The sequence below is a fragment of the Pyxicephalus adspersus genome, chromosome 12, assembly GCF_032062135.1.
Source record: "Pyxicephalus adspersus chromosome 12, UCB_Pads_2.0, whole genome shotgun sequence".
NCBI classification, from domain to species: domain Eukaryota; kingdom Metazoa; phylum Chordata; class Amphibia; order Anura; family Pyxicephalidae; genus Pyxicephalus; species Pyxicephalus adspersus.
In genome coordinates, this window is record NC_092869.1 from 28,218,881 (window position 1) to 28,245,144 (window position 26,264).

Sequence of the window (26,264 nt, forward strand, 5' to 3'; positions counted from 1 at the left end):
CATTGTATCTGCAAGGTCAAGGTGAATAAAAGCAGAACTTTACTTGTGTTGGTGGGGGTGATCTATTGCCAAGTATGCTTATGTCTCACACATGAAATGAAGTCCAGGATGCTGTCACCTGCATGCCACGTCATGTTTGCCCCGGATTCCTCAGGATTCACTGAGATCCTCTTCGGCCATTTGGTGACCACTGATGATAAAAGCTCCAAGCAGAAGTGCTAAATGATGCTGGAAGTCCTCCAAAAATAAGGGGGCGCTAAAAAAAGCTCCTTCTATTGCACACTGTGATAAACTCAGAGTGTGCAGTAAAAAACCAATTAGCAACCTGACTACATAATAGAAGCTTGAACGACTCTCAAAACAAGTTCAGCTTTGTCCCAGGGAAAATATGAGTATAGCTGACTGGATATTTGAATGAATTATATTTTACTATATCCCTTATTATAGTCATGTCCCTCTTCCTCGGATTCTGCAATTGGTTGGTAGGTTTGCACGCAGCAATTCCATACTGTTACCACACTAAATATGGCGGCCGCAGCTTCAGCGGGTTGTCACGACACACACTTCTGGGACAAATAAGTGCGCAAGATTACAACGTGGCTGCCCTCACTAATCATGGCGGCTGGCAATTCAGGCATTGTGGGCCGTACCGACCAGCAGAGCAGGGGGTTTGGTCAGCGTGTACGACTGTCCGGATAGCTGGCAGTAGGTCGGGATGTGTCCGCTGTAGTATGGCAGCTAGCCGGCGGAATGTAACGATTCCCAGTGACACCCCCGGCTTGGGGGGGCTCTCCGGTCATGGGGAGCAGCAGCGCCCCCTGCCTTCAGAAGAGACTCACTCCTCCAGACAGGAGAACGAACTGCAGGTTCTGGAGGCCATCTATGGAGAAGACTTCACAGATCTCCGCAAAACTTCAGTCTGGAAGGTAGCCAAGTCTATGTAGTGCCCACTATGTATGACAGGTAGTGCAGGAGACTCCTCTGCAGCCATTGGATAGAACAGAACACGTGACAAGTGGTTCTAGGGGGCCCCTGATATTTGGCTTTATTTTTAAGTCTTGGAAACCCATAAAAAGTTGTATGTAAAATGTCTGATACCGGAAGGTTCCAAAAACATTACACTTGTCCCTGTATTCTCTCCAGTGTCCAAACGTGGGTGCATCAGTAATGGCTGACATTCCTCCATTGTACATCATGACATTAACCAGAAGGGCGGCAACAAAACCAAGGGGTCTTACACGTATATATGTATGTGAACCTAACAATGAACTTCTCCTATTTTCTCCAATGTGTTTTATTTATATATACACATATACATGTATATTTGTTTATTTATCAACGGTTTTTGTTATATCTATATAAATGAAGAACAACCTGTTGATGGTGTCAGAAATTCAGTGCTGTCATCTGTCCATTTCCTGTCTCGGTGTAAAGATTTCATCGTTTTTCTGACGTCTCCAAAGTTGTGTCTGTATTGGAGATGAGGAGTAGCTGAGTGAAAGAATGTTAGTCAGGGCTGACACCACTTGGTTCACACAAATTCTGTGTTGTCAGCCCATAACTAGACCTCCTGGGAGGTTTATTTCTGTCCGGCTTTATATGTATAAAAGCGGTACATTGTCTTTTATGAAAATTTATTTTACATTATAGGCCTGTAATTCTTAGGCATAACTCACCTAAATATGTCCTATGTATAATAATAAACTTAAAATAAAAAACACAAAAATCTGGTAAAACAAGGGTACATAAAAATACTGAAACCTGTAATATAACTGTACAGCAGCATATATAATATAATGATTTCTTTGTATTGGTTTCAATTGTTATTTTATATTTAATCCAATACAAAATAATTTGAAATTCCCACCGCACTAGTTTGCACACACCGACGTCACCGGGAACTCCCGGGAATGTCAGTGCACTCGCCGGGGGACAGATCATAGGAAGAGGACGTGACCACAGGATAAGATCCAACGACAGGACACTGGAGGATGTCGGTGAGACCAGGCAAGTCTTTATTTTTTATGTTTTGTAGCTACACCGAGTGTGACTGGTGGTCACCGCTAATAGCTATTTTTTTTTTATCCGACTCCGTTTAGGGGGCTTGTCCCGGCGCTCATTAAAGATAGACAATAATATAAGCAGCGGCACAGCGGAACATAAGTTGCTGGCTTAAAAAAAACTAGTTAATCCTATTTTATTAACCTAAAGCCTCAGATATATGATGCTCCGATGATAATCCATCTCCTCCGTCCTCTCTTTACTTTTGATGGGATTCTTCTTGAAGTGTCCTGCATGACGTGGACACTTCCTATTGGCTGCCTAGTGTTTAAGTCCTTTGTGATTGGAGAAGAGTACACAGCAGTTATGACATCATCAATAGGAAATAGTTGGGGACCAGCTGGCACCGGCACATCTGCATTGCTGGATCAGAAGTCCTGCACATCTAGAATTGTGTGTTTGGGGGATTATTATTAATAATAATAATAATATTAAACAGTATTTATATAGCACCAACATATTACACAGCCGTCTACATTACATAGTATATTTTCATTCCTAAGGTAAGGCAAAACATAAAGTATGGGTGATGGGTCTTGGGTAGTCAAACTTTTAACATGGGGAACCCACTTGAAATAATTTTCAGGTCTTGAGGGGACCCCTGCTATAATATATCCACAGCTCACAGTGCATTAGCATGCTGATCAGTGGGAAGAATTCCTCTTACATTGCTGGCCATTGGGAAGAATATCATCCTTACAGACAGCCAAAAAGATCCTTGGTGTCAGATAAACTGACCCGAAAGGTCCAAACTGCTGATAACTGAAGGGACCCCTAGCAACCTCTGGAGGAACTCTGGTCTACAGGGTGTGATGGGGATGGCATTGGGAGTCAGGACACTGATATTCCCAGAGATGGGCTTTAAGAACACTACAATCCTGGCAGATGGTATTTTCTGTACAGTTTTTAAACGAATAGAACATTGGGAAATGTTTTGCAGAGATTTACCACATAAAGATTTATTTTATTTTTCCCCAGCATACACGTTAGGGTTCGTATTGCTCCATGTTACCCATCCCTAGAATAAGAGATCTCTGGTTTCTTCATCAGCAATAGCCGATCCGGAATGAATCAGATGGGAAGGTTATATGTAAGGGACATTTTGAATCGATGGGTTTCTGTCCTTCATTTCCCACACAAGATAATACAAAGCAGCTAGAAGCAAGTCATCAGCAGGCCAGTGCACCTGTAAATGAATTCTAAGTAATCTCCATACCCTCAAACTGATTTTTTGCAAGCTATTGTATCTGGATTTTTGTATACAGTGACACTTGCTCTCTTTTGCAAAGTTTCTTATTGGATTTTGTTTTTTTCAGGTCCAGCAGCCTCCAGAAGTTACGCTTGCTCTATGTCCTCAGGGTAATGAATGTCACGTCAAACTGGATCTATGGGTGAAGTGCCCACAGACTTACCCTGATGTGTGAGTATTCCCAACCTAAAATGTAACGGTAAAGGTCTATGAAGAAATCATTCTTGTTGTTTATTGGTCAATCTACTTTCTTAGTGGTTTCCAATGCAGTATTTGGTGAACGGTTGACAGGCTTAGTGAGGCTTAAATGAACCTAATGTCATACTGAAATAACATAAAATCTCTGTCCTTATAAAAAAACAAAGTAAATAACTATCTCTTCTTTCAACCAGACCGCTAAATGCTGGTCCAGTTCCTAAAAATCCCTGGTTGTTCATAGGGCTTCCATTGCAAATTGATATCAGGAGACAAATTCTTGACTGGGGTCCTGCACGGTATTTTCCCTTCACCCCGGGAGTGCTGGAGGTGCCAAACTGAACCAGGAGCCATACTCCATATTTTTTGCTCCATATTTGACTCCATATTTTGCTCCATACTCCATATTTGCTCCATACTATCATATTTGCTCCATACTCCATATTTTTTGCATACCCCATATTGTCTTCTTTTTGGTCACAGGTATGCAGAATGGTAAAGAACCCGCTCCCTCTTCTTTTTCATTTCCAGCGTTTATCTTACCAAAGAAATCGTATGTATCCACTAATACAGCACCAGCTCACCGCGGTGATCAAGACGTAATGGGAGCTCAGAGCCTCCTGGGATACCTACGTCACGCATCCCGGGAAGCTCTGGCTGCTCCTTCTGCGCATGCCTGATATCAAGCATTTGCAAAAGGGGCATTTTTTCAAGGGAAAAGAGATGACAATTTCATGGATGCGCAGTGAGATCTGCTCTTTTTTTTACCCTCTTAACAGCAGCTACTTTATCTGATCTCGCACCTGCGCAGTGTGAGGTCAAGCGATGTAGCATCAGTGCTCAACCCAGAATTTTTTTTAAGCTGGGTTGGAAGAAATTGTAGGTGGGTGGCAGCCCCTGTATTGTGACCAAACTCTTTAGTAACCACCCAAAAATGGCCGAGTGGGTCTTGAAAAGTGCTGGGTGGGGCGCCCTGCTAAAAGGGCCTGGGGAGAACCCTGTAGCATGAAGAAGACAGAAGATGGTGTCACCCATACCTGGACGAAGTGGAATTCCAGGATGTTCTAGACCTTCATTAACTTCTGGAGCAAGCTGTGCTTTGATATGCAAAAAGAAACAACTGCAGAGTTTGTCTTAGTCATTAAAGAATTACAAGATGTTACAAATCAGCTCAGCTCATCAGATCACCCACAACCTCAGCTGTGTTTAGCAAAAGATTTCTTCTGCAAGTCATGCAAACCGCCCCCTCACCCCCCATCAAGCCTCCATCTTGCACAGAGCCAGCAGGAAAGCTCTGTTCATATCTAGGAGGCGTCCGTATGTCCTTAACCCTGAGACTTGCCTGTACCTGGAATGGAATATGGATTGCCACGCCATAAAACTCACACCCAGCTAAAAGGCGTTGGGGAGAACACTGTAAATACATAGAGGTGCATCAGAACAAAAGCTGTGCAAAGACTGATCATTTCTTGTACATAGAAGGCAGCTAGAGACTCTGTCCCCTGCCAGTATACTGCAGAGCTGGACCCTTCTCCTTGTTGTGGTCTCTCTGTAGGTCTCCTGTAGGGTCAGTGCTAAAGTGATACAATAAAAGGCTTTTCTTTCTAGACAACTTGGTGGAAATGTTGTATAAAATTGTATAATAAATATAGTCGTTATATTGTTGTGTGTTTAATGAAGTGTAAGTTCATTTGTATTTTTCTCTCTCTATTGGGTTCTAGACCCCCAGAAATAAAACTCCAAAATGTGAAGGGCTTGTCCAATGAAAATGTCAATTCTCTGACATCGAGTTTGGAGGAGCTGGCAGCACAGCTGTGCGGAGAGGTAATACTGTATATGTTGAGTAATAGCTGTTTTATTGTTTCGGACATAAAAAGGATATTTTTCTGAAGGACATTACAAAACTCTGTTACATATCCAGTATGGGCAGTGTGTATAGTTAGGTACGCTTGCTGTGACCAGGCTGTTAAAACCACAGTAATAGTACAGAAGCTGCAGGCCATGCCATGTCCCAGCACTTGTAATTTGCATGACCATTGCGGCATAATAAACCTATTTCCCTAGGTGATGGAGCAGAGGCACACAGATTTCTTCTGTGTGTCATGTCAATGTTCAATATATATCTAAAACACCTAGCAAGTTTGATGAATTTCTCATAGTAAAAAATATAGGGTTAAAGCCCTGATTTGAAATGTGATGGGGGAATATGAAATTTACCAAGTTGATGTCAGAGACTGGTGGGCAGTTATGCAAAATGCCTGCAAGATGTTTTTTTCTTTTTTTTTTTTTTTGCTAGGGGTGGCAAATATTCTTTGTGCTTTCATCAAAGTATATGACATTTCCTTAAAGGCATGGTTTAGGTTAATATAATTTTTGTCTGTTTAAATATGGTGGTGGTGGGGGCCACCTTATTTGGGGTGTACTTACTTTTTCAAATGGTAGTAACGTTCTGGACTACACCAAGCATGTTTGATATACCAGAAGTAACTTTTCTTTTGTTCTGAACAGGTGATGATTTATCAGTTGGCAGACCACGTTCAGTGTTTCCTTACAGAACATAACCAGCCACCAACTAAATCATTTCATGAAGAGATGATGAAGAACCTTCAGAGGCAGCAAGAGCAGATTGCATTGGAGGAGGAGAGAAGAATTCAGGAGATAAAGAGGAAAGAAGAGCAGACGGTAAGCTGGGAGCATGTAGTTAATGAATACTCTTCCTTTCTGGATTTTGTCAGATAATGTTTAAGTAATTGTATAGTCCCTCAGCTTTGTATACTTGTTCTTTACCCATGCAGTACGGTGTATGTTATGCCTTTAGAAATGCATGGGTAGATTAGATTTCTAGCTTTTAACAAAACTGAAATGTTACTTTTGTTTGGACTGGTCTCATAAAAATCTCATGCTCTGTTAGTTGCCTGGCTAATATGTTTTGATCCTAGGTCCAGGTTCTACATGGTGTCTTGATGGCAGCATACTGAGACCCATACTTTCTGTCTCTTAGCCCTATCACCGGTCATTCAGCGATCAAATACCAGAGTTGTAGGGGGTAGTATAGGTTCTGGAACCTAAAAAGTAAATGACAGAAGGTGGGGCTTGGTAAAGAGACTTGGGCAACTGGTATTGGTTCAAGTACTGCATGTGCTGGGGATCCAAGGGTTTCCTTTGGAACATAGTATTAAAATTTACTAACTAACACAGGTCTGTCATCCTCTTAATGTACTTGAATGTCTTCCTAAAGTTGTTGAGGTATGCTTAGTTGGGATTAAGTATTAAATCTGTCCTGCCAGTCAGGACCCTTTTATTCTAATTTCAATTTCTTGCCTACACAACATGGAAAATAAATAAAACATTTTTCCTACTTGAATAAATCCACTTTGTCTATTGATTATCAGAGAAAAGAAATCCTTGATGAAATCCAGAGGAGAGAAGAGGAGAAGAAGGAGGAGAAACGGAGGCAAGAGATAGCAAAATTGGTAATCTATGAATGAATATTTGAAGGCCAGAGGGCTATCAAAATACCTGCTGCTTGATGTGTTCACTCATTAAGAATAAAAAGCAGTGTGTGTGTTTGTAATGTATGCATTGTTTTTCCTTTTCAGGAGAGACTTGAAAGTGCCAACCTGACTTGTCAGGAAAACTCTGTAAAAACGAATAACGTTGCGGGGCCTAAAATCCCAACAACTAATGGAAATCTATCAGAACATGGAGGAAACAATAAAACTCGTGCAACCTCTACTGGCAGATCCAAGTAAACACCTTCCTTAAGAAACTTAAAACTAGGAAATAGGAAGGCTGCATTTGCTGACCTCACCTTCTGAACATGCTGGTGGTCTGATTGTCTTCTATTCCTTTTGGTATACTTACCCAAATTAAGTAGGCAGATCAGAAGTTCTGACTCAGTTTGCTGCATCCCCATTTCAGATCATTAATTAAGAAAGTATTTTAGCCAGAGACATCCAAATTCCTAGCATTTTTAGAAGAAGGTCAGTAATCGAAACCCCTATATTTCTCTTCCTACAGTTGCTACAAACTTTTCATTATTATGTTTTAGTCTTGGTCTGTTCTTCTGGCCATATGATACCCCATAGCTGTGAATGGTCTCATGACTACATATGGGGAAATGAGAGGCAAGCCCTCTAAAGCTGGTCAAATGATGCCCTATACTGCCTGTCATATTATGCCATAGCTATGATGGGTGTCCCCGCTGCATATGGTGGAATCGTAGGCAAGCCTTGTAAAGCTGGTCATTTCATACCCCATAGCTGTAATGGGTTTCCTCAGTGAATTGGAGGAGGATGGAGGCAAGCCCTATACTGGTCATATAATACCATTGCTATGATAAATTTTCTCACGGAGTACAAAGAACAGGGAGGCATTTATACTGCTGGTCATGTTTTACTGAATAGCTATGATGGGTGCCCACAGTGTATCTCAAAGAAAAGGAGACAATTTCTATACTGCAAGTCCTTTAATATTATTATAGCTGCTCATCATATGATATTGTAAGTATATGTGTCTTCTGTAAATGTGAAGGGAAGGTGGGCAAGAAGAGCTAGAGCTGTAGGTATTCTGGGGTATGTTGCAAGACATATGACAGTACAAGCAGTTGCTTATTGTTATAGCTATTTTTTTACCTGTTTTCTTTAGGATAAAAAAGTTTAGAGTTTAATCTTTAATTTTAATTTTAAATCTTAGATCGAACATGCTTGCCATAGCTTTGCTGCCAAATTGCTTCACAATACATGTTCAGGTCCAGTAATTCTTAGGTTTTGAAAATAGTGAAAACAATAGGGTTTTAGTTTAAACCAGGATGGCATTACATAAACTTGGGTAGAATTTATACATTTCCAAACTGAAAATAAACTGTTATTGTAATCTACAAATGTCATTTTGGCTCTACATACACTATATAGACTTTATACACTTTTTTGAAATGAATGAAAGGACCAGCCATACTAGTCAATTTCAGAGACAAAGAAGATTCTTTTCTTCTTTCTTTTGTGTTTTGCTAACTACATTTTTCTTTTTTTCTTTAAGGCGAGATCGGCAATACTCCATGTGTAGCGATGACAGTGCGGCTCCTTATGAAGTGTTGACATTCGACATTGGTTGTCCTGGTCAGTTAGTAGTGCACAGAGGGAAATGTTTGGGTGAGTGTCTGTTATAATATGTTATAAACCTTTTCTCTAAATACCATCCATTTTTCCTTAAAAATGCAAATTAGGTGTAACTGCTGTAAACTAGGTTCAGACCTGCAGCAGGATGAATTGATCCTGCATGGCTCCCTGCAGCTGGCACAATGCACCACATCGCTGGTTCTTAATGAACCAGCATCTTCAGATTTAAAAGCAGTGACCGTGAATGGTACTATACTGCTCGCTGCCACTCCTATATATTTATTGTTATAGCTGTCACTTATGATGCAACTGTCCTACAATTTTATTAAAGTAATAGTTTTTATTCTATAGTGACCACTGAATAAAATACCTTTCCAAAGCCAGGCATTTGAAAGTTTTGAAGGAACTGAAGTTTGCCTTACTATGTCCTGAGCGGTCTGATTATTTTAAAATGGGAAGGAACATCATCTAAATTCCTTTTACTTATACAATTGTCTAGGAGATTTTCACTAGTGCAATGCTTATTTAGAACTGGATTTTAGGCATAATAATTATTTTATTTTTTAACATGGTATGCAGGAAAGGATGAACAGCTTGGTAAATCAATATACAATGGTTTGGAGATTGCATCTGGCCATTTTGTCATCATCTATGAATGGGTGCTTCAATGGCAGAAGAAGATGGGCAAGTTTCTTACAATCCAAGAAAGTGAGAAAGTGGAGAAATGCAAGAAACAGGTATGGTGTACTAGATTTGTGTGTTTGGGGATGTGTAATATGTTTTGACTAATAGACTGTTGGAAATGAGTTTACATTATGTTTACTGGCTGAGACTGTTTTGTCACAATGTAGAGAAATCTCCACATCCCAATATAATCAGAATCACAAAACAAGAGCAACAAAATGTGGGATTTTTTAAGGGGAAAATAAAAAAACTTTAATAAATAAGATAATAAATAAAAAACACTGTCACAAAGGTACATAAAACCCAGAGAAAAAATTAGCCCAAAAACCTTTTTGCCCTGGGTTGCCTGTACCTTTGTGACAATACTTTTTATCTTGTAAATTTAGACCTTTGTTTTTAAGCTTTTTTTTTAGCCTGAAAATGCTTGTAATGCCTTGTAAAAAAATTGTTTGATGACAAATGGGCCTGTTTCTGAAGGGAATTGCTCATGAATTCGTACTGAATATAGAAAAAAACAGTTTTTGGACATTTAAAATGCCAGAAAAAAACACCTCTAAATGAAAACACAAGTGTTTTTTGCCTGAAAATGATCCCGGACACCTAGCTGTCCATAGTACGCATACAGGAGCAGTAAATGCTGCATTTTTTTTTACCATAGGGCTCAACGTACTCTAAACAATATTTGAAGAAGTTATTAAATAAAATAGAATTTTTTACTTATGCCCTAAAATCCCATATTTTGTTGCTCTTGTTTTATAGGCTAAGACTAGTAACCTTGTTGTAAGATAACAAATGCAAAAGATGCTTTGAAGACGTAAACTTGCTCAGTTTCTTCCTCCCTCCCCATACATACCCATTAACACTTTGATGGGCTGTCTTGTTGCTGATTAGAATTATTGAAAAGACAGGACAGAACAGACATACCTTCATACTACTAGGAAGGATTATCTGATCAGAATGGTCTGGTATTTGGGTTAGTTGGGGAAGGAAGGTGGCTGCAGGCATTTATATACCTTAATTATATCTGTCAACAATCTCTACAAATTTTAATGCATCAGCTCCTGCAATGGCTGTGTGTCATCTCTCAGAATAATCAGGTTTACTTATGGTGACAACAGTGATCCATGCCTGTGTAATGTGTAACGTTCAATAACTCGTCAATAAAGGACTCAGTTGTACAAGCAAGTGTTGATACATTCTGTTGTTTTACTACTTGCTTGTACATCCTAATTTTTTAGGAATTACAGAAAAGGTCAAACATGGAATATATATATATCAGTCAAATGTGGAAGTGTATATTTAACAGCACCAGAAAATTTGCAGGGTAAATCGGCAAGGTATAGAGTTAGGAAAGATGAAGGGGTTAACAAGGATAAAAGGAAAGAGAAACAGGCATAAAACATAACAAATAAAAAAACAGAAAGATAAAGAAAAATTTCCAATCTAACATGATTATCATGCTTTTTCATGTATCACATACAGTTAGGTCCATAAATATTTGGACAACTTTTTTACTTCCTGGAGAGTGTTGTTCACTTGGTTGGCTGTTGTGAAGCGGTTTCTCTCGACCATGGAAATGATTCTGCGATCATGCACCACTGTTGTCTTCCGTGGACGTCCGGGACTTTTGGCGTTGCTGAGTTCACCGGTGCTTTGTTTCTTTCTCATGATGTACCAAACTGTAGATTTTGCTTCTCCTAATATTGTAGCAATTTCTCGGATGTTTTTTTTCTGTTTATGCAGCTTAAGGATGGCTTGTTTCACCTGCATTGAGAGCTCTTTTGACCGCATGTTGTCTGCAAAATCTTCACAGCAAAATCTTCCACATACATGCGTCCCCCCCCCAAATCAACTCCAAGCCTTTTATCTGCTTTATTGATTATGACATAACAAAGGAATTGCCCACACCAGCCCATGAAATGGCCTTTGAGTCAATTGTCCAATTACTTTTGAGCCCCTGAAATGAAGTGATTGTGTAAAAAAAAAAAAAAAGGCTTTAGTTCCTCACATTTATATGCAATCTTTTTGTTCAACCCACTGAAATAAAGCTGAAAGTCTGCAGTTCATCCGAGTTGTTTCATTTAATAAAAATTGTGGTAAAGTACAGAACCAAAATTAGAAAAAAGTTGTCTCTGACCAAAGATTTATGGACCTAACTAATATAACTGGGATGTTGTAACCACTTGGAATCCAGGTAAAGTGTGATTCATTATTGCATTTTTCAGAAGAACATTGTAGGTTAAGTTCATCAATAACAGAATAGTAAGCAGAATAGTAAACAGGAGTATAAACGTCTGTCCTTAACCTAAAAGTATTAAGTTTAGCAGCAAGAAAAATGTGAACTGCTATTGTTCTATATTTGACAGGGAAGATAGTTAACTGCAAGTGTAATAAAGCTATTTCAGGAAAAGGGGGTAATATAAGTAGCAGTGATTTCCATTATGAACCTGAAAATTTGGTTCCAAAAGAACGGATGGACTTACAATGCCACAGCAGCTGTGAAAGGGTACCAGGGGAACCACAACCGCTCAAACAATGAAATGAATGGTCTGGATAAACCTTGGCTAATTTAAATGAAGATAAATACCATTTTTTCATTCTTATTAGAAAAAGGTCTCAATGATTAACACAAGACGTAGTGCCATAGGTATGACAGGTGGCAGATGTGGAGCGTCCCACCAAATTCCTGCTCCCATTTGTCCATATTGGGTGGTTTGGTATATACCAAATTATTATTCAGTAGGGTATAGAATTTAGAGATCCCTCTCTGACAATCTAAATGAATGCTGAGGTACACATAAATTGATGCATCCATTGGAATTTGGCTACAGATAGAAATTAGTGGTAGGAAATGTTGAATACGAATGTAAGTAAAATAACCCATATCCAGGATATTATAGATACGCTGTAAAAGATTTGATTTTCTGGGTGAAAAAAGATTCCTAAGTTTGGTGATCCTGGCTGTATGCCAATGAAGAGCAACAAAATTTATTGTAGATTTCGCCAGTGTGTTTGTTTTAGTATGTTTAAATGGTCATTTGTAGTTTCCAGTGGGAACTTATTGACACACTATAATGGGACTTTTCCAAACTAAAACCATCATGACTGCATCACCAAGTATTATTATATTGAAATCTGGAGATGTCAAGACGTTTTCACAAGGTTTTGGTGACTGGGTTTTTGATCTAGCATATCTAAACCCAAGAAATAAAGTATTCTATTTCAACTCTTTAGTCCTTACATATGGTAGTTGCATTGCTTTAGGTTTTTTGTTTTTTATCCCCCTTTTTTTTCACCTGATTTTTTTGTTAGTAGCACATTTACAACACAGCAAGTTAGCTTTTATCACTTTAGACTACTTAATACCATATTTACTTTATGTCCATAACAATGAAATGGCTCTGTAGTTTCCAAAGTAAAATTAGCAATCCTTCCAATATGGTTCTGGCATCTAAAGATTTACAGGTAAGTATTTACTGCAGCAGGCTTGCCTATTATACTATACTTGCATTAGTTAGGTTTTGTGTGGTTTTAGAAGGCAAATACAGGATTACAGTTCCACTTTAATGAAGGATTGGTGGCTTGCCTACATAAACCATGATAAAAAAGTTACTAGAATGACCGTGATAATTGCCAAAATAATTTGATTTTACATTGTAGCCCCTTTGAATCCGGTCATTCTGTATTACAGTTTGTGCAGTACTATTATTTTACTGATGTTCTGTAGGTGATCCCCAATGACAAATTTTATGTTCTTTAATACTCCTGTTTTTTTTTTCTGTCAGATTCAAGGTACAGAGACTGAATTTAGCTCGCTCACCAAGCTTAGTCACCCCAATATTGTGCATTATCTTGCCATGAGTATGAAAGAGAAAGAAGACTCCATTTCTGTTGGCATTGTGGTTGAACATGTAAATGGGACTAAACTTTCCAGCTTCCTTGAACAGGAGGTTCAGGTTCCTGTGGACCAGCTTCGACAATAAGCATCTCAGCTTCTTTCTGCTTTGGATTATTTGCACAGTAATTCCGTTGTACACAAGGTATTATGCGCCTCTAGCGTTCTGGTGACCAGCGACGGGAAAGTCAAACTAACAGACTATAGCCTTTCCAAACGCCTGGCAGACATCTGCAAAGAGGACGTGTTTGAGCAGACCAAAGTCCGTTTTAGTGAGGACGCCCTGCCAAGCAAAGCGGGCAAGAAGGGTGATATATGGAAACTTGGCCTCTTGCTGCTTTCACTTAGCCAGGGGAAGCTGGTTCGAGAATATCCAGTAAAGGTACCCAAAGAATTGCCCGCTGACTTCCAGGATTTCCTGAAAAAGTAAGCCTTCTTTTTATTTCTATAAATGAGGTGTGTGTGTGTATTTATAAATGTGTGTGTGTATGTATGTATATATATATATGTGTGTGTGTGTGTGTGTGTGTGTGTGTGTATATGTATATATATATATATGTATATATATATATATATATATATATTACACACACTTGCACCTTTTTTATGTTTAACCCTTGTGGGAAAATATATACTAACTTTACCCCAGATTCACTTCTATACAAACTTTACCCTTTTTTTCAACCACCATGCCTAGGCAAAGATTACTTTGCACTCTTTCACTCTTTCCAGCTACATCCTGGGAAGGTGGATCTTATTTGCACTGGCTTGGAGTGTTGTCTTTGGGGTACTTTTCATTTCCAAGAAATCTCAATGGAAGTAAAGTGATGTCATGCTCTGGAATCCAGAAAACACATGTTTTCTTTTCCCCACACTCCTTCCATCTTTTACTGCCCCCACCTCACTCCCTTTCTTTCCTTGCTGTTCTATTTGAATGAAAACCATAGTGCTCTGGGAATTCTGTGTCATGCATTACATGCAGAGTGTTCTATCTCTGTCCCGGTGTGACAGCATTAGGTACCTGAACTTAGCAGAGCAGTGTTACATGGAAAGGAGAGTCCCATTCCCCCCCCCCACAAACACTTGGAGGTAGACCACATGAGATGGGAATAGTCCTAAGAAGAACTTTTTTAGGACTGTTTGCTTCTGGCGATAGTTTGGTAAAGTTGGCCCGTTTCCCTAAAAAACAGACGTGCTCTTTTGTATGTATTAGTATATGTGTATATATATATATATATATATATATATATATATATATATATGTAAAATAAAATGCATGACTTATAATAATATGCTTTTACATTCTAGTTGTGTGTGCCTGGAAGACAAAGAGCGCTGGAGCACGCAGCAATTGTTGGATCACAGCTTCATCAATCCCCCACCACAGTGCTCACTCACTGAAGAGAGCCCAGAAGGTGAACCCTAACGCAGACCTATTACTAAAGGAACAATGTGGTTACCATTTCTGAAAAGACTAGTTGCCTGATTGTCAAGCTGACTTTTTGCTCCGTGTTTGAGTTGCTGATTTAGAACAAGTGACAATTACAAATAATCAACAAATAATAACAAATAATCTCTTTTCTGATAAGCATAAACTTTTCCGGATCAGCTGAAAGTACTGAAACTTATGGGTCAATATAATAACCAGGCAAGCAGCATTTTCAGATTTTAGAAATGGTAGTCCTGTCTATCACTTATTACATCTGCCCTTTGTGCAGACAGAAAATCCTTTATTATGGTATTTTATTAATATCTCGCTTGGCAATCCCATACAATGTACAATTTAGGAAAAATATGCAAAAAAAAGGAAAATTGTTTTTATTTTATTTTTTTATTCATACAGATTATACAGGAGTAGACTGCACAGAGACTGTCATTCCCAGTGCTTCCATATCAATTGCTTCATTCCACATAGAATCACAAAGGCAGTTTTCTCGCTACTTTAATGAGTTTGAAGAATTACAGATGCTGGGTAGAGGTGCCTTTGGGGCTGTTATTAAGGTAATTTTAGTAAACTCTCACTTTGTCCTGCATATTTGCCAAATGTCTTTGGGATGCTAAAAGGTTAAAACTAAAAGTGCTTCACAAACATGGATAAGTGTGGTGTATAAAATACAAAGGGGTCCCAGTGTTCTGAACTGTGACCTCAGTGAAATCCAAATCACTACTGAATGAAACAGGACAATGCAAGATAATGTATTCAGAAAGGCACACTGTTATTTTCATGCTTTGCACTACTTAAGTAATGTGTGCTGTACTAGCTGGGAACCCCCCTAAAGCAGAACTGCAGACAGATAAAATAAATAGCCCATTGAAAAATAAAATAACAAAACCAGCTTTTGCTGGAGTATTCAGCTTCAGTGCAACTTCAGAGTTTTATCCTGCAGTACTTTTATTCTGCTTCTAGATGTCTTCAATCTGATGACCATCATTATTTTACCAATTTCTTTTGAGATAAGGTCATCCTGGACCTGCCCAAGTGTGTAATTGGTCAGTGAAAGAAAAAAACAAAAGTGCAGTGATGATCTAATCTGAGCTTTCAACATGCTTGTTGTCAGCACACAATCTGATTTTTTCTCTGTACTGCTACTTCCTCTCATACTTCATACTGTCTTTACAGGAGCTGCAGGAGGATAATTTGACATTAAATTGGCTATGTAAACTTTTGTATTTTATATTAGCCTGGAGTTTAGTTTCATGTTAAGTTTGGCTAGCCAGTAAATATTTGTAATGTTCAGTGAAACAGCACTGGCAATATTATTCTTATAATCCGGTATTTATATAGTGCCAACATATTATGCAGCACTAGGGATTCGGGGAAATTTCGCGAAACCATCAGAAATAATAGGAGGATTATTGCAGCTGCATTCATAAATACAGTTGTGGGACTCCTATCAGTGAGCGATCCCCGAGCCCTCATTTCTGACCTGTAGTGCCGGGGGATCTCTCACAAAATTTTGCGCACCCATTGTAACTTGGAGAAACTCTATCCAGGAACACATACTACAGGGCTGCAACAGCAATCGGGAGCGGAGCTAACAGCTCCCCTGATTGGTCTCGCTGCGAGACCGAATTTAATAAATTTGCTCGCTCATCACTACGCATCACTTTACAAGTCCATAGCCACATCACTAGCGGTCCCTCAAAGGGACGCACAATCTAATGTCCCTACCATAGTAATATGTCAGTAGGCATTTTCCCCACCCTCCTAATGTGTATGGAGCTATTACATATGTATAGGGCACAAGTATGAAGCTACCTTGAGTGAGTCTGTTTTATTGAAATTATTAGAAATAGATTATTCTGTTGGTTAATAGTGAATTGTGCCATAAATCATACACCTTCCTGATTTGTTAAAAGCTAAGTTCTTATCAATTTTCAGGTTCAGAACAAACTTGATGGCTGCTACTATGCGGTAAAACGAGTTCAGATTAATCCTGCCAGCAAACAATTCAGGAGAATTAAAGGTGAAGTGACTTTACTGTCTAGACTAAACCATGAGAACATAGTGCGATACTACAATGCCTGGATTGAGAAGCATGATCTCCCATCTTCTCCTACTCCTAAATCTCCTGCTACAAGTGGAGAGAAGAAGGCGCAGATTAAAACAGAACAGGCTGTGAAGAATGATCTGGGGCTGATGGATGATGTGGAGGCCAATGCACCCGCTCCAATTATGACCAGTTCTGTTGAATGGAGCACCTCCTGTGAGCGGTCCTCCAGCGCTCACTGCAAAACCTCTGATCAAGACTCCAGTGATGAGGATGACGATGATGAAGAGGGCGTCTTTTCACCATCTTTCCTGTAAGTCTGACAATAAAATGATGTTTCATCCTCTGGTGTGTGTATGTATATATTAAATGTAGAAAACTGTCTTTTTTTTTCTTTTCACTTTTTTGCAAACTTAAGATCAACAAATAGTAATGCAGATCAATATCTTCTTTCTTCCAGGCCAGGATCAGACTCAGATAGTGAAATTATTTTTGAAAATGAGGATGAAAATAGTCCTGATCAGGTGAAGACTGTTTAATTGAAACTATTTTAATCTCTTTGTTTTAGAATTTACTGTATTACAAAAATCTGATATATTCTTGTAGAATGTAAAACAGCTTTGTGTTTTCAAAAAAGATTATTACCTAAAACACCAGAATATATTGACTAATATTATCTTTATAGGGCAGAGCAGATGTCTTATCCTGAGTGTGAAACAATTGGATATTGTTAGTTCACTTCATGGGGCAGTATTCCCAACATATTCGTATTTTCTTTTCAGCAATAGATATTTTGTTAGAATGTCTAGGTGCTACATTTAGTAGTTGGATTGCACTTATAAACTCAGTCCTCCATATACTGTCTGGGCAGTCTGATCAATGCTCAGCACAGCTCCTCACCACAACACATGGGTATTCCCAGCCTAGTCCAGTTTATATGTAAATGTGGCATGTATGTAGCCAGGAATAAGAATATTTCGATTATATATTAGATTATCAGAATAAAAGAAATATAGGAAAGTATTTTATGGCTATTGTTTGATGTACAGTGCAAAATAAATTTCACTCTTTGGGTATTATGTACTTATGTATGGACTCTGTGCAATGTATATAGCTGAGTTGGTGATATCCACAATTCCTTTATAAAAAGAAAAAAAAGACAGCATTGATTTAATAATAGAGGGACCTCCTAATCTTAATTTTCTTCACCAGCCTGACCTGAATTATTTATAATGTTGTATTGGTTACTGTCTTTCCAAACAGGATGAAGAGTGTGCTGACAAAGTAGCAGAGAACAAAGAATCTCTCTCTGAAGTGGCCACACAGGCTGTGCATTACCTCTACATTCAGGTGTGATGGGGGCAGGTGGCGTTTTAACATTTTTATTAGGATCATTCTTAATTTTTTTTTCTATTGTGGGTTTTTTAAAATTTGTAATGTATGTACTTGCTCTGTTCTCAAAATTCTACAATTCAGCACAATGAATGTGGGAATGGGAACATCAGACACTGCTCTCTATGCAATGATTTCCTTGCTTATCACATACGGTGAACACCACACATAGTGAGAATGTGGGAGAAAAAACAGCAGATGAGGTAACAAGGGTTAACCTCCTTACTAATGCTGGCCACACATGGCCTAATGATCAAATGGGATGTGACCATTGCTTGGGGCATTTGGATATTAGAGATTAAGTGGGTGCTGAAAGTGCTTGTTTCAATATGTAGAGATTTTCCAGCAAGTTTCCAGCAGTAGTCATTCTATGGGAATTTTGCAGAAATTATACAAAGTTTAAAAAGGATAGGAGTTTGTCTTTTATTTTTCAGTTTATAGGTCTGGATATCCTCATCCTGCAGCTTTCTGTTTCCAGGCTGGTGTAGTCCTGGGTGGTGGGCAGTAATATTCTTAATACTAGAACAATGTTTAGCAGTTGTGTGACAATAGAACCCCATTACTACCACCAAGATTTACCATTGGGAAAACAATAGTCTTAATCCAGGAACATTGATCAGGTGTGATTATGACAGTCCTCAGTGGTGGGCAGTAATAGTTCAAAACCCCTTTAAACCTTCTCAAAGGCTGTCTTTCTCTTTTAAGATGGAATACTGTGAAAAAAGCACTTTACGAGACACTATAGATCAAGGATTATATATGGACATCAGTCGCCTTTGGAGGCTCTTTCGAGAGATTTTAGATGGCCTGGCCTACATCCATGAACAGGTAATTCTTGAATTTGCTGACAACATACAAATATGATACATTTGTAAAATAACAACATACATACTAAATAGCGAACATGATAAGTACTTAAAGCTTGAAAGAAAATCTCAGCTATTTAAAAAGTATAACCTTACCTAATTTTACATACATGAAATGAAAAGAATGTTGTCAGTTGGCAAATGATTGGTTTGCTATAGTTTACCCTGTGCTTTTAAACAACAAAAAAAAGCACTCCATAACATTTGTTTGTTTAACTTTGCCTAAAACTTAGTTCTGCTTCTCCTGGCTTTAGATATACTTTAGTCCTGCCTCTCCTAGCACTAAGCATCTATGCAATGTAACCATCAAAAGCCCAGTCCTTTAGTGCCCCAGGTTCTTTTATTGGATCAACTTGGAGTTTAATGTCAGGAAGTGAAATAACTGAATTGGCATAGTGGAATTTTGTATACAGCTTGGCCTTAGAGCAGGGATGTCAAACTCTGGCTCGCGGGTCAAATCAGGCCCGCAACGGCCTTTTTTTTTTATTTTTTTATGGCCCCCAAAGAAGTCCTTAATATGAATTGCAGCTGGCCCGCCACTGCATTGAAATGCAGCTAGCCCGCCACTGCGCTACTGCAATTCCCGGCATCACGTCTATAGACCAGCGGCCTCTCTGTCTATGCGTGGCCCCGCATTGGATTTTTTTTATAGACGCAAGTAATGCCAATAATTATAGTAGCGGCAACACTCGCGTATATAGACCAGTGGCCTCTCTGCCTGTGTGTGGTCCCGCATTGGACTGTTTTTTAAAGACCCAAGGAATTGTAGTAGCAGTGCTATTTCAGTGAAGAGGGAGTTCCAGCCATTCATAAGATTAAGCCCCACAATGGACTGTTTTCTTGACTCAGGTAATTGTAGTAGTGGTGCTATTTCAGTTTCAAGTTTGGCCCGCCACTTTGTCTAAGTTTTTAACTTTGGCCCACTGCGTATTTGAATTTGACACCCCTGCCTAAGAGTCTTAAGCTGGGCACACAAGCTCAAAAACTGTAATTAGAAATAATAATTTCCAGTGACAATAGAACAAGTATGCAGTATACAAAGAGGTCTGTTCTGCTCAATGGATTTGCTGTGTCTTCCCCAAGAGAAATCCATAGACCTGCCAAAAAAATGTAGCATCTATAGGAGGCTTAAGGAGGATACCCACAGATCACTGTGAAGGCCAACACAGCCACAGCATTGTTATCCTTGATGCTTTAGACCAGATCAGGTTCCTTCAAAACATAGAAATCCTAATGTCTGTTTTATGTTTTACACACTAGATAATTTCCTCATCTTTTTTTTTTGTTTTACAGGGTATGATTCACAGAGATTTAAAGCCTGTTAATATTTTCTTGGATTCAGAAGATCAAGTGAAAATAGGGGATTTTGGCCTGGCCACAGATCACCCAGCCTATGTAGTACGTATTTCTGTTTTCACATTTCACTGTGCATCCTCACTGTTTGACATGTAATAACAATACATTCTTATTTGTACAGTATAACACACGTTGCCTTGCATTGCTATGGTCCTATTGTAATAACTTATCTCAACTGTGTTGGATTTTTGTCTTCTTGCTTATTTGTAGACTGACTCAACACAAGAAGAGAAACAAGGTCGCCATGACTTTGTTAAAGCTGACCCTGAAGGTAATATATCATTCCTTGTTTAAATCTGCATAGTGGCTTCTTGTTTTAAAGTGAATAGAGAACAATTGCAATGCAGATTTCATGAAATAATTCACCCTAAAGCTTAAAAAACACTAATGCTATTTTGGCACTTCAGTTGTCTGAAACTGGGCTGAGTAATGTTTGCTTTCCCTAGGAAAACTCACTGGTATGGTGGGCACAGCCTTGTACGTTAGCCCAGAGGTTCAGGGGAACACCAAAGCTTCTTATAACCAGGTAATGAAAATATGAACACCTACAATAGTTACATATCGCATAACTATAAGCAGACTTCTGTGCATTTTGGTACATTAATCCCTTCAATACAATGTTTGTCTTTTGTATCTAGAAAGTTGACCTCTTCAGTCTTGGAATCATATTGTTTGAGATGTCATACAGACCTATGGATACAAGCTCTGAGAGGATTTCAGTATTAAGCATGTTAAGACAGGTACTCTTAATGATTCACTTTAAAAGTTGTAGATATGTCAGGTATTGGATCGTGTCTTTAAAAATGTTATTTAGAATGTTCAGAATTGTGGCAACAGGCCCATTACTTCATTTCTTATTACATTTAAAGACCATGCAGTAAGTGTTTTCTTGAATCCCTCCTCCAGACCAGTCTGTGCATGTGTCACTATTCAGACAACATGACAACAGGAGTCAAGAAAACCCCATGTCATTTCTTTACCATTCATTGCCAGGATTTCCCCTCACTTCCTGTTCTATAGCCACAACAAGAAGTCTGAAGAAAAAGTGAGGAGAAATTTTGGCATTTACAACACTTGCTTTTGCAGTGGTATGGTGATCAGGACAAAAAGAGGAGTGATAAGGACACAGATAGCAATATAAAACATGCCAGGAATTGTAATCTTTCTCTTCTGTATCCAAATGGAAAAAAGCAGGGCTTGGGAAAAACTTTATAGTTTGAACCTGGAGGGCTGAGTCAGTCTTGTTTTTAGATAGTGTAACAGTAAAATCTCCCTGCCATAATTCCTGCTTCAAAGTTCTGGGTGTCCCCTTATTATTTTCCAGCATATCTTGCTGCATTCTTTTTGGCACAAACATCTGAACACAAAAATCTGAGCTGATTTCTATTGTAAAAGAATACTGTTGTGCCCTCTGTTTACCTTAAGCTTTCTGTTTGGACAGTGAAGGAGCAGCAGGAGATGGGGTCATCCTCCTATCAACATGTTCCCTGTCAACACATTTTCATGCAGCAGACCTGATTAGCTCCCAGTACTGCCTCTCAGTCTCAGTATTGCTATATAGGAAATTGCAAGATGCCTATTCCAATTAAATTCAGGTTAACTGGGTAATAGTGAGAGTTTAATATCTTTTTTTGTGATATCTACTAGCAGTTACTTGAATTGTCCAATATCTATTAGAAACTGAAATGCCATTATCACTCTCTCCAGGTTTAATTCTTGCCTCTAACTTGCATTATAACAAATGTGTTTTATTTATTTTTTCAGCCTTCCATCATATTCCCAAATGATTTTGAGAAGCCAGAAACCGAGAAGCAGGTAAAGCATTTTGTTTCAGTACCAATGACTGAAAGCATCAATTAATTTTAACAAACCCAGATGACCCCTACAAGAAATTAACAGAAGTTCTTCTGCCTTGCAGAGAAAAGTCATCACTTGGCTCTTGAACCATGATCCTGCATCTCGTCCTACAGCCATGGAGCTCTTAAAATGTGACCTCCTGCCACCACCCCAGCTTGAAGAGTCTGAACTTCACGAGGTTCTTCACCATACTTTGGCCAATATTGATGGAAAGGCCTACCGCACAATGATCAGCCAGATATTTGCCCAACGCATAACACCTGCAATGGACTACACCTATGACAGTGATATATTTAAGGTATCTGTTTTTATTACTGTCAATTATTTTAAATACTAAGGCTAGGTCCAGACCTGCATTGGAATTGATTGATAGTATGCAATTCCCGGTGTTAGCAGATTTGTCTGCGAGCAGTAGTGAGTGGCAATACAGGTTGTCCCTAGGTTAAGTTCATCTGACATTCAGATGCCTCCTAGATACGAACAGGTATACAAACTGGGCTTCCCTGCTCACTCGTGTGCAGGATGAAGGCTTGATGGGGCGGAGGGGGGAGGTTCGCATGACTTGCAGAAGAAGTCTTTTGGTTGTAACTCTTTAATGACCAAGACAAACGCTGCAGTTTCTTTTTGCATATCAAAGCACAGCTTGCTGCAGAAGTTAAAAAAATGTCTAGGCTCCATAAAGTTTTTTTTTTTTGCTTTGTTTGTGATTAACTCACAGTGAGGATTTTTTACAGTAACTGACACCATGCTGCCTAATAATATGTTGAGACAAACATCTGTCTGTCCAGGTACATTTTTAATAAAATACTGTACCTATTTCGACTTACATACAAATAAACTTAAGAACAAACCTACAGTACCTATCTCGTATGTAACCCGGTGACTACCTGTAAACTGCTCACTGAGACAGTGGTTCACGATGTTAAGAAAGTAGCAAGCACACAGCATCCTCATTACCAGTCTGAACATATCTTTTAAAGGTATTTTTTTCAAATGAAAACCTTCTTTAGGAGTTTTAATGTGATTCTTGTATAAGAAACGTGTTCTCTATACCTTTGTGTCTTTACCATATTTTATTTTTTTAGGGAAGTTTCTCTGTTCGTTCAGCAAGAATCCATCACCATGTGTGTGAGACGGTCTGCCGGGTGTTTAAAAGACACGGTACGTTTTAAACAAGAATATGGACAATGACCTTCTGCCTAGCTTTCAGTATTTGGTGTTCCAGAGGGAGCGATTAAAGATCCATGAGACATAAATATCTATGTCATTAAACAGTACTGTATCAGTTCCTTCCAGACATTTGCCTCTCCAGAACTGATCTGTATGTATCAGCCAATAGAGTGCAAAAGTAAGCAGAAAATTATACTACATTATTATGACTGTTATCGCCAATTACACCCTATAAACAATAGTTTCTTAAGAGAGACCCTGTCACCAACTGTTGTACAATTGTATGAAATGGTAGCTTAGTTGCATTTGTTTTCTTTTTTTTAAATATTCTTTTTTCACATATATATCCTGCTGGATGACTATTGCAGGAAAGGTCATCACCTTACCACAGCCCCTTCCTTCTTTGCACATCATTGCCCTCTCCTAGTTGGGGAATGTCTAATACCTGTTCATACTGTCCCAGTTCCCTGTATAGCAATGTATGTGGCTGCTGGGCAGGTCTGAAGGGGAATACTGTAGAAGATGACTTAGGTGATGGTTCTGAGGTTTAACAGATGTTGGGAGGGCTAACCCTTCTTCAGGAAACGTTAAATCATCATGTCTCATTACAGTATTACTATCACAATAATCTAAGTGTTTTCTTCTGTTTCCTATTAGGAGCTGTGAAGCTACATACACCTTTGCTGATGCCTCGGAGCAAAACAGTGTCAGAAAGTGGTGAATCTGCCTGTTTTATGGACCACAATGGCATGCTTGTAACGCTACCTTATAATCTTAGGGTAGGTGCTCTGATCATTCATTCACTAGACTAGTCTGTAACTTGGTGTTTGATATTGCTGTGAACAAGGACCTCTGTATTGCCTCAAAGTAAAGATGGAAAAAGAAACAGATGAATACAGTTTTGCCCCGTATAGTTTCCACATTATAGACATTATAGACAATATTTGCCCACAGGGACATCTATACAGACGGTAAATGGGAAAATTACAATTGGCTCTTGGACATGCAAGGATTGTGGTAGCTAACAATTTTGGGAATTCTGAAATAACTATGATTCTAACAGTTAGCACCACTTTTTAAGAATAATAAGCCAGTCATAACCAATATAACTATCCAGTTTTTACCTTTCATGGATTTTGTGCAGTAAGAAGGATGAAGGGTGCTTTCTGATTGGTTGTCACAGGCTTCTGAATGTTTGTCATTGCTCTTTGTCTTACTGCTTGTTGATCTCATAATACGTGAATTGTTACTAACAGTCATCTTTCTTTTTCTTGTAGATTCCTTTTGCACGATATGTTGCAAGAAATAATGTAACTAATGTTAAAAGGTAACAAGGTAGCATTAAAAAAGTAATTATTATATGTAAAGGCAATGATGGCAGCCATATTACAAGTTAAACCTGCAATGATATACATAACTTCTACCCATTATTACACCTCCTGGCCTCCTAGCAGATCTTAAGGGGTTTTACAAGTAGAAAAAAAAAATAATGGTGGCAATGTACAAGAAAGTTGCTGACAAAATCATGCAGCACTTTTGATACATTCATGTTGAAATTTTCTCAAATCGGTCTTATTGGCATGATAAGTAGAAAATCTTATTACCAATTTATGGCTGATTTTATTTCTAGTCAGTAGCCCTTGTGGTCGACTAGAAAAAAAAAACACAATCTCATTACATAATTTGCTGCATTACATGGTGGACTGGAATATAATGGAATAAAATGATTTCATTTTCAAAGTATACTTGTCAAAAAAGAGGGGTATGCATTGCTGATCTTCTACTAAAAATGTTGCCTGACTGTGTCTATATCCAGTAATTCTGAATCACAATTCAGAATGTTACATCCCCATAAAATTAAAGCCCAGCCTCTACTATGTAGACTCTGGCAAATTGCAGTATTGGTGAAAAGATCATTTACAGAGACAATAGTGGTGACTAGTACTATGTCCTCTGTTTGCCCGTTTTTTTATTTTTCATCTCCGTTTTTTTGATTCAGTTTCTTTTTATAATATAACGTTCAGTCCCCATTTTTTTTCTATGTCAGTATTTTTAAATTGAATCTTTCCTCATTCCTCCTACTTTCAGCATTCTTTTTTAATGTCTTTGCTGCCTACATGTCTTCCACACTAAAAATTGAGTATGCTGAATTTAGTAAAGGTGCCATAACACTATATATTTATACAACTTAGGAAATGTATGATGCCAAATTCACACAGTACTAATGCAACACATTCATAAACCTATGATTCCAGTCTATATATACCATAAATTACACGGAAGCTTCAACACTGGAAACACTACAGTGCCATTCTCGTATTTTATTATACAAACCTGCATATATAAAAAAAGCTTTCCTCTCTTGATCTGATAGAAATAATATTCTAATATTAAACCATTTCATTACTGAGCCTTTATCTCTTTTGTGACTCCAGGTACTGTATTGAGAGAGTCTTCAGGCTGCGGAAACTGAACCGTTGTCACCCAAAGGAACTTACTGAATGAGCATTTGATGTGATCACCTCATCTGTGAACAGCTACCTGCCTATCGCAGAGACAATTTACACAATATACGAGATAATCCAGGAATTTCCAGTGTTACAGGTATGCTTCTCATACTGGGAAATAGTAAGCGGAATCAAATGATCCAACATACAAAGCATAAACAAATACCAAAAGGCTCTGAAAATGTATCTGATTTAAAGCTGGATAAAGTCACCAAGACCCAGTAACAGGCTTTCTTGACTCTTCGGTTATCTCCATCTAAAAGCGTACCTAAACTCAGAATTTTTACTTTAATTAAAAGGGTAGACAACTCTTGTATTTAAAGTAAAAAATTTCGTTTGTTAGTGTCTTTTTTAAGTGCAACACCACAGAGCTCCCCGGTATACCTACATCACGCATCCCAGGAGGCTCTTGGCTGCTCCTACT

The 26,264-nt window shown here is 38.5% G+C and overlaps 1 protein-coding gene across 1 annotated transcript; it reads left to right on the forward strand.

Moving 5' to 3' along the window:
- Positions 1-626: 626 nt before the first annotated feature.
- On the forward strand, positions 627-25,938 carry EIF2AK4 (eukaryotic translation initiation factor 2 alpha kinase 4). Its single transcript, XM_072428534.1, is given in 25 exon segments — positions 627-926; positions 3,378-3,481; positions 5,227-5,329; positions 6,014-6,187; positions 6,898-6,978; positions 7,105-7,253; positions 8,543-8,655; positions 9,202-9,359; positions 13,092-13,627; positions 14,510-14,616; positions 15,045-15,202; positions 16,584-17,005; positions 17,153-17,216; positions 17,956-18,042; positions 18,790-18,912; positions 20,244-20,348; positions 20,517-20,577; positions 20,753-20,832; positions 20,945-21,046; positions 22,071-22,121; positions 22,225-22,461; positions 23,249-23,324; positions 23,991-24,112; positions 24,611-24,660; positions 25,769-25,938. Coding segments are annotated over 25 exon segments (3,528 nt in total). The 5' UTR covers positions 627-731; the 3' UTR covers positions 25,839-25,938.
- Positions 25,939-26,264: the final 326 nt, after the last annotated feature.